Source organism: Neopelma chrysocephalum, unplaced genomic scaffold (genome assembly GCF_003984885.1).
Source record: "Neopelma chrysocephalum unplaced genomic scaffold, ASM398488v2 Primary Assembly neopelma1_97222, whole genome shotgun sequence".
NCBI lineage: Eukaryota > Metazoa > Chordata > Aves > Passeriformes > Pipridae > Neopelma > Neopelma chrysocephalum.
Window position 1 is genome coordinate 659,406 of NW_020925863.1, and position 8,952 is coordinate 668,357.

The 8,952-nt window shown below is 37.4% G+C and overlaps 1 protein-coding gene across 5 annotated transcripts in view; it reads left to right on the top strand.

The window, feature by feature from the left end:
• PTPRC (protein tyrosine phosphatase, receptor type C) overlaps positions 1-8,480 on the top strand; it is a 60,506-nt gene extending 52,026 nt beyond the window's left edge. For all 5 annotated transcript variants that reach the window (XM_027671873.1, XM_027671875.1, XM_027671876.1 and 2 more), the window contains 10 exons: positions 992-1,149; positions 1,624-1,759; positions 2,347-2,496; positions 2,938-3,028; positions 3,333-3,466; positions 4,307-4,441; positions 4,764-4,886; positions 5,446-5,624; positions 6,292-6,427; positions 7,199-8,480. In XM_027671873.1, the coding sequence (XP_027527674.1) occupies positions 992-1,149; positions 1,624-1,759; positions 2,347-2,496; positions 2,938-3,028; positions 3,333-3,466; positions 4,307-4,441; positions 4,764-4,886; positions 5,446-5,624; positions 6,292-6,427; positions 7,199-7,471 (1,515 nt within the window). In that variant the 3' untranslated portion in view covers positions 7,472-8,480. The remainder of the gene's footprint in view (positions 1-991; positions 1,150-1,623; positions 1,760-2,346; positions 2,497-2,937; positions 3,029-3,332; positions 3,467-4,306; positions 4,442-4,763; positions 4,887-5,445; positions 5,625-6,291; positions 6,428-7,198) is intronic.
• Positions 8,481-8,952: the final 472 nt, after the last annotated feature.

Here is an 8,952-nt window from a genome sequence, read left to right on the forward strand (position 1 = left end):
GGACAATCACAAATTCTAGTAATCCCAAGTGCATTTATAAACATAATTTTTTTAAAATTTCCATTTATCTATGTGTAGAATCATTAAGGCTGGTTAGTTTCTACCTTTTATACAGCTGAAATCATGTTAGTTGCTCTATGTGTAATTGAGAAAAAAAATTGCCATTTAAGGCCAAATGCTCAATCTCAGGCTCTTTGAAAACTGTTTCAATGAGGATAAATGGAGCATAAGTCATAGCTAAAAGCATTAAGATTCAAAGAGTAAATCTGCTGACAGATCTTCAGCAAAGGGAACAGACTCCACCCATCTTGATCCATGATTACAGCTGAAAATTCCTATTCTGCTGTCTCATGTTGCATTAAAATTTACTCAGGAAGCGATCTGATTAAAAGAAAGTTGTAACGTAGTGTGAAGTCAGGGAGAATATCAGGAAGTTAAGAATTAACTATTAACAAAGACATTGCTGCATCACTTGAGCAATCTGACATTAGAAATGAGAGACTGCAGCAGGCTGAGGGCTGATATTTTTAGAGCTGTCTGCCCTTTGTTCAGCTGACATCATATTTATATAGAGAAAATGAATACTTGTCATGGAATTTAAGAGTGGTACCTAGCAAGAAAGTGGAGACTTCTGCAGTTCTGGTAGAATAGTGATGTATAATTACTGAAACAATGGCAAATAACTGTATGAATAACTCTGCCACAACTGTGTAATTCAACTTTGAGTAATAATTTGTGGGTTCATTACTGGGGAAATGCTCATATAGCCATACTAAATCTTAGCCAGCAAAAGAATGCCATTGAGATGTTTTTCTCATTTTGTTTTATAATCATGGTTATCAAAACCTATGTCCTCTTTTAGTCTAGCAGTAACACATCAAAGTAGGACTTAATGACTTCACACGCTTTAAGCTTTACTCTAGTGACTTGGACTTATGTACACACACATATATAGAGAGAGATATTAAAACCCTACACTTCACTTTTGTAGGGAAGAGAAAGGACAACTGGAAGAGATGTCACTCATATTCAGTTCACAAGCTGGCCAGACCATGGAGTCCCTGAGGATCCACATCTCCTTCTCAAACTCCGACGCAGAGTTAATGCTCTCAGCAACTTTTTTAGTGGCCCAATAGTAGTTCATTGCAGGTAAATATATATTATTCTTTAAAAAAAAATTTAATGTTAAATAAAAATGAAATGAAGCTATTTAAAAAAGGGAGGTGGCAAAAGTGTCTGATCCCAAATTTTGTGGCTTGAATACCTGAAAATGAGGCAGCCAAAGAGTCACAAGGAGACCTGTTTTCTGAAGGATATGAAGAATATTCAGATTGGTAAAACGTGAGGATACACAGACTTTTTTGGAAAACAGCCAGTGTTGGGCTACTCTGACTCTAAGCATCACATTTGGCAATATTTGCCTTGTTTTCATTAAAAGATACTAAAAATACAAACTCGTCACTGTTTGTGTTGCCAGCTAATTTACAGCAAGAACTGTGTTCAGATGTGTTGAATTCTGTTGTTACACTTTTTCACTTTCCCTCTCTCAAGGACTGCTCCCCTCAGAGTGGGACCGGGAGATGCCATTCCCTGTTGATAAACAAATCCCTTTGTGCTTTGCAGTGCTGGTGTTGGGCGCACTGGGACATACATAGGAATCGATGCCATGCTGGAGGGGCTGGATGCAGAAGGCAGAGTGGATGTTTACGGCTACGTTGTGAAGCTGCGTCGGCAGCGATGCCTCATGGTTCAAGTAGAGGTATGTCACTAAAATTCCTGTCACTCCATTGCTAGGGCTTCATCAGTATTTCTCAGAAGTGCACTGCTCAGTCTTCGATAGTGCTACAGTTCAGTTGAAGTTGTTCGTAGAAAATGTAGCTCCGAAAAATATTAATAGAGAGAAAAGCTTCCAAGATAACTTTTCAGTTTTAGAAACTTCAACTTTTTAAGTTTAGAGTCTAGAAAAGAGCACCAAGAAAAATTTAGATTTGATAATCCCTCTTTTGGTGTGGAATTCACAAATGCAAAATTGGGATTGCAGAGTCAAACTTAATTTTCAAATTCTAAAAACTGTCTGCCTAAGTGCAATTTTCAGTTGAGTTGAGAGTACACCAGAAGTTGTGGTATGATGCAAAGTGTGTTTTTTACTTATTTAAGTATTTTGCAAGTTTAATACCTGTATTTAATACTTGAATTTAATGCCTATTTAATGTTAATGCTTAATATTATTAACACTAATGATACCATGGGAGTAATAGTTCCTTAGAATGGTTTTAAAAAGTGACCTGATTTTTTTTTTTCTCTTTGATAACTTCATGTTTAAACTCTGCAAATGGGAAACACCAGTCGCAGTACATCCTTATTCATCAAGCGCTCGTGGAATACAATCAGTATGGAGAAACAGAGGTCTGTCTCTCAGAGCTGCATTCCTACCTTAACAATCTGAAAAGAAAAGACCATCCGAGTGATCCTTCTCTGCTGGAGGCAGAATTTCAGGTAAATAAGCATTACACTCGAGTTGCCCTTACTTCCCACTTAGGTTAGAAAGCACCTTGCACAATAGTCATGAGACAGAGATACTGTATGTAACAGATCACTTTGGTGCTATTTTATTTCTCTGACACAGAAAGAGCTTCTTTACCTCTATGAAAAAAAGCTATATATTAAGGAAATTTTATTTCTGCTTTTGGTGTTGACATTTTTAACAAAGCTGGAGAGCACAGAATGATTACTTGTGTCTCTGTGCATGATGCCCTGTGCTATAGTACATGGTGTAGCAGGTATTTTTAAACTGTAGTTGAGATGTGACCAAAGTTTAAAGAATTAAAGTAAGGAGTGAGGCACTGTGAGGTGAAGGCTGGGTGTGAGTGTCGAGGGGAGGCAATGATCTCAGGAACTATTTTATTCAAGCTAATACCAAACATACTCTTTCTTTAGCGATTACCTTCCTATAAGGGGTGGCGGACGCAGAACACTGGGAATCGTGAGGAAAATAGAAGCAAAAATAGGAATGCCAACATAATTCCATGTAAGTATTTCCATGAACCTTCCCATATTTTAGCTGTTCTCTTCTATAAGAACAAATTACCTTACAGAGTGGAATTTGATTAGTTTTCTCAACACTGTAAAATTAGAAACTTCCCACAGTGTTTTAAAAAAGGAGAGATGAGTTTTTGACCTGTGAATTATTCAGAGTGTTTATTTCAAACAAGGCAGCCTTTGTTCTGCAGTCTATTGTGAAAGGATTGGCCTTTCCCTATTCCCCCCCTTGCCCCACTAATGCCAAACCCGAGGGGCTGTGTGCTGTGAGGGTGACACTTTGTCTCGTGCAGATGACTTTAATCGAGTGCCGATCAGGCACGAAGATGAATACAATAAGGAGGGTGAACATGATTCAGATGATTCCTCAGATGAGGACAGCGACTGTGAGGAATCAAGCAAATACATCAATGCTTCCTTCATAACGGTATGTATTTAGAGGATCCACTATAAGTATTTCACAAGCTTTCAGCTAAAACTATATTCTAGCTTGAGCTCCTACTCTCTTGTTGGCTTCAAAATAGAATAGGAATTACTTGAATAAGTTGATTGGCAAATCCATCTATGTTCAAAACCACTAGTCTTCAGACTGGCCTCATGATAACATGTATTTCTACTAGTGGGCATCTGCCTACAAGTTGAACCATATTAATATTTTCCCTGTTAGTGAAATATGAGTGTAGTTATTCACATATACCAAATGCTACTAGTTAAAATTGGAGCCATCAGCTTTTTGGTATCATTATGCATCCAAAGAAGGAGAGCAGATATTGGTCACTAATGAAGTAATGGATTTTAATAGAATTATTAGCTAAATTCCATTTATCTGAATACTTTGAAATTCTGCACAGTTAGGATCCCTATTCAGGGTAAATGTATCTTTATTTTCAGGTTGCTCAGTGTGAACCGACTGGTGCACCAACTTTGTGTGGTATAAACACAATATCTTAGCGGCAAAATTAAATGACCGTGTAGAATTGAATGTTTTAGCCCTTAAAAATATGCTTTGCAGAAAATGGCAGGGTGAGGTCTCACCCACTGCAGCATCAGTATACCTTGTTGTCAGTCTCTTGTTAGGAGGATTGAGTTTAATGTCATTTGAACCATAGAATTCCTGTAAGACCACTGTGTACTGTGATAGGCATATTTTCCCTCTAAATAAAATGATTCATTAGTTTATTTCACTGTATATTCCTTAAAAGACAATAAGTTCTATTATTTTACAATTACATTTCAAACAAATTCAAGAAAAAAAATTCTTTTGTAGGGTTACTGGGGTTCGAAAGCCATGATTGCAACCCAGGGACCACTGCAGGAAACTATTTCTGACTTCTGGCAAATGGTGTTCCAAAGAAAAGTCAAAGTCATTGTTATGCTGACAGAGCTGAAAGAAGGAGATCAGGTGGGGGCATCGTCTGCACACTGACATATATGCAAAGAAAACACTGGACGGCACTCTCTCATTCTCTTGCTGCAGTTAAACATGTTTCATAGGATGAGGAATTTGTATTTCCAATATAATTTTTTCTATTATTTACCTACTTAGTTTACATTCTAATGAAGTAAGAGTCCATGATGCTATATTTTAAATATATTTTGAATATTTTAAAATACAATGAAACTCCTGCTGCTTTAAAGTCAGTACATTCTGTAAGTGCATGCGTAAGGCAAAATAAAAGTAGATCTGAATGGTAATAACCGACTTGTACTTTTATGCATTTTAGGAACTCTGTGCGCAGTACTGGGGAGAAGAAAAACAAACACACGATGGTATAGAAGTTCAAATGACAGATGTCAACTGTTGCCCAAGCTATACCATACGGGCATTTGACGTTACACACCTGAAGGTAGGAGTTTCTTTGCAAATTCCAAAAGGAAGTTTTAAAGGAATTTTTAAATTTGAAAACAAATTTATAAACTTAGCCTAAAGAAAGAGAAGGGACAGTTCCCACTACAGTTACCTCCTGCTCTAAGAAATGGAAATATTTTTCACAGAATCATAGAATCTTCTGAGTTGGAAGGGACCCACAAGAATCATCAAGTCCAACTTTTAAATGAATGGCCCCTACAGGGATCAAAGCCACAACCTTGGCATTATTAGCACCATGCTCTAACCAGCTGAGCTAATCTCAAGTTTCTTTTCCAGATCAGAAGTTAATCATGATAAATTAGCTCAAGTTTCCTATTTAGTGAGTTTCTGAGATGGTGGTAGTGGAGTCTAAAGACTGTGTTTTGCATTTTGAGCAAAGCTTGGATGTCTACCTCATATTCATGAGATAGAACTCACATCATTCTGCAGTTCTTCAGGAATGTAATTCTTCCTTTGTAAATCAGCAGCAATAGAGGTACTATGTGAATATTTATTTTAACCTGAACATTGACAACATCTCCACTGCTGTTTTTCAGACAAAAGAAACACAGAAGGTGTATCAGTATCAGTATCATAAGTGGAGTGGCTTTGATGTTCCGGAAACCCCCAAAGATTTAGTCAGCATGATTGAGAAAGTTAAACAAAAAATTCCATCCAGACAAGTCACTGAGGACAACAGGAGAACCCGCAGTGTCCCACTTCTCGTCCACTGCCGGTGGGTCTAAATGCAGCACATATGTTCAACTAGCTCTAAGTTCTGCACAGACATAGTAACCATAATTCCGGGATGCCTACCTTTTTCCACAAGCCTTTCTATGTGTCTGGAGATTCAGCTCTCCCTAGAAGACTCCTTGAATTGCTCAAGCTTGACCTTTTGGATTATAGTGGTGAAAAGCAAGCACACTTCCCGTGGGTGCAGAATAGGTGATAAGAGCTGGCTGCTCTTGGCTGGCACTCCTATTTTCTGATGAAATGCTATGTCAGAGTGCACTTATAGCATACACTAAGGAAGATCCGATAGAGTTTTTAGGTTCATTTCTCGCTCCAGTATATGTCTGCTTTTTTAGGATCATTTCCAGGAGCAGACTTGCATAACATCTAAACCAAAAGATAATCCTGCTAACAATAGTTGAGACTATAAGTCTGAATTTTTGAATTTCTGTCTTCCCCTTAAGTGGCACTTGAGATCCAAGTAGCCTTTGGATAAACTATGTCTTGTGCAAGTCCCACACTTACACTTAATTGAGACAATTTCAGTCCAGTAAAAAATGCCTTGGAAAAGTAATTCATTATGAAGGCTTTAAAATATATCTAACATTAAGTCAGAAGACTTGCTGATTTTATGTTGTAAATTTACGTGTACATTTTGCATTGTCTTCCAGTGACGGATCACAGCAGACTGGTGTATTTTGTGCTTTAATGACCCTCTTGGAAAGTGCAGAAACAGAAGAAGTAATAGATGTTTTCCAAGTAGTAAAAACTCTTCGTCGCACCAGGTTGGGAGTGGTCCCCACCTTTGTAAGTAAATCTTATGAATTAACAGAAAAAATTATGAGATTACTTGTTATGGTCATGAATATCCTCATAACCTCATGCATAATTGCTGTATACAGAACACTCGTTCTAACCAGAGCATTCACAGCCGCTCACCACCATTTGGGCATCGGGCCTTATTGATGGGAATGAAGGAGTCTGTGAGATGTCCAGAGCTGCAATTCTGTAACACCTTTGGGAAAGTTTCCATAGTATGAAATTGTAAATTGCATAAATTGCTGTTCCTGCAGTTGCTTCAGGGATGTACATGCAGTGTCCCTGGAGTTCTGCAGTTAGGAGGCTCACTCCATTGCACTGACTGTTTTCTTTCAGCCACTCCAGAGGAACTGGCTCTGTGGCACACACTGTACATTTACTAACAAACCAGACCTAAGTGTCATCAATATGGGGCATGTTAGTATGTGACTTTCCTAAACCCCTAACAATATGTGTTGTTTACAACTTAGGTACTCTAAAAAACATATTTTTGGTACTTTATCAACCAGGAGGGTACTGAGTGACAACTTGGAATGTCCAATGCAGGCAGTTTCAGAGATGTTACATACACATGAAATCAGAACAAACCATAGGAGCAACACTCTGTATGCCAAAAACTGTGCAGGCTGCTTCATATGCAGTCTAGCATGTCCAACTACATGCTACATTTCTAAAATTCAAGAAAACAGAGAAAGAATGGGTTTATTCTTGGACTGTGAGCATTCCATTCACACTAACTTTCTTCACTTTGTCTTTAAGGACCATTACCAATTTCTGTATGACACCATTGCCAGTACCTACCCTGCACAGAATGGACAAATAAAGAAGAACAGCCGGCAGGAAGATAAAGTTGAATTTTGCAGTGAAGTAGGAAAAACAGATCAGGAAACTGAATTGATCACTATTGATCTTACTCCACCAACGCCAGAGGAAAATGAGCCACCTGAAATATGTGATGATTCTAAGGCTGCAGATAGCACTAAGGGAACAGAAAGTTCTACAAACGGCCCCACAACTCCAGTTCTAACTTAGAGCCATACTACAAAAAAAGAAAAAATGCTTTTTCAAGTGCAAAAATATCTTAAGCAAAATAAGAAGTATAAGATTTCTTCTTCTGACCTTTTTTAATTTGAAAACATTTAGTTATATCACTTTTTCAAAGGTACAAATTTAAAGAAATACTTGAAACTTGTAGAGAGGGACAAAGAACTGTGGAAGTTTAATTTGTGTGTAGATTTTCATTTAATACTTCCTCAGAAACCTTTTCACGAATTTTATACTTTTCTTTTTAAAACTATGTACAGTGTAATACTATGCTGAGCAGTGGGAAGGAAATTTTTTTTACCTCTGTAACAAGGAGAAAAGCAACTCAGAACAGCAAGATTAGTGTGTTGCAAGAACAGGTCTGTCCTCAAAACTATTAGCAAGTGAGTTAACCTACTCGGTAAGCACATATTCTAACATTTCAGGAGTGCTGACCCAGCTCTGCATTAATAATACTCTGTGGGACTTGTGGGACTTGTAGGACTTTGCCAAAGACTTTTAGAAGCTTATAGTTCACATCATGTGGCAATTCCAAGGAATTTAGATGTACAATGAATCTAAATCCTCCCATATCAATGCGGAAGAGAAATTTTTGCATTTTTCTATCTGTCCTCAAGGTGTCCTTGTTGCTCCACATTTTATTAATCTGATATCCCAATGTTAGACTCCTATAAGAGCTTGGGGATCAGCATTTGAATCATTGCAACAGTTCTGATAGAAAGCACAGTCTGTTTACTCCTAGAGCTTAAAATACTGCGTGCTTGCACATCTATTTCTTATGCTTACTTTTATTTAAAGGGACTACTCTTGTGTATGCATCCCAACTCTTTGCAGAATTGGAAAATGCTTTGATACTTTTCCTCAAAACCTTGTAGATTTTAATTGGTACAGGATTTTTTTTTCATAATGAGATTTTGTATGTTACAGTTGTGATATTTTTACTATTTCTTGCTGAATTTTAGCCTACTGTTTTTAGAACAAATAAAAAAGTTAATATTTGACAAGATGGAAATTATTTTGTTCTCTAGATGTCTGCAAACTGATCATTTGCTTCTAAATGCACAAAATCTTGCGCTGTCCCATACAGGGATAAAATTTACAAATTTCAGTAGGAAAACACACCATTTAATTCTTATAAAACTGTGTGCATGCCCAGGTAAGTGTCATGACTCTCTCAGAACAGAGAAAAGAAACTTTATTCTTCCTTTTGCTTGAAGCCATTAAGGGAACAGTCATGCAAAAAATTCAGTGCTTCTAGTTTATCACTGCTTATTCCTAATATCTCATTACAAAACATAATTGAAAATACTCAGAGAGCTGCCTAAACAACATGTACGGTCACACTTGGTTAAAACACTAATTGAATTGTGCTGTTACTCAAGATCAAATATTTCATTCACAATTATGAGCTCAGACAAGTGCTTCCTGGCAGTCTCGCTTGAATAAGTGGCAGAAAGCAGACCCAGAGG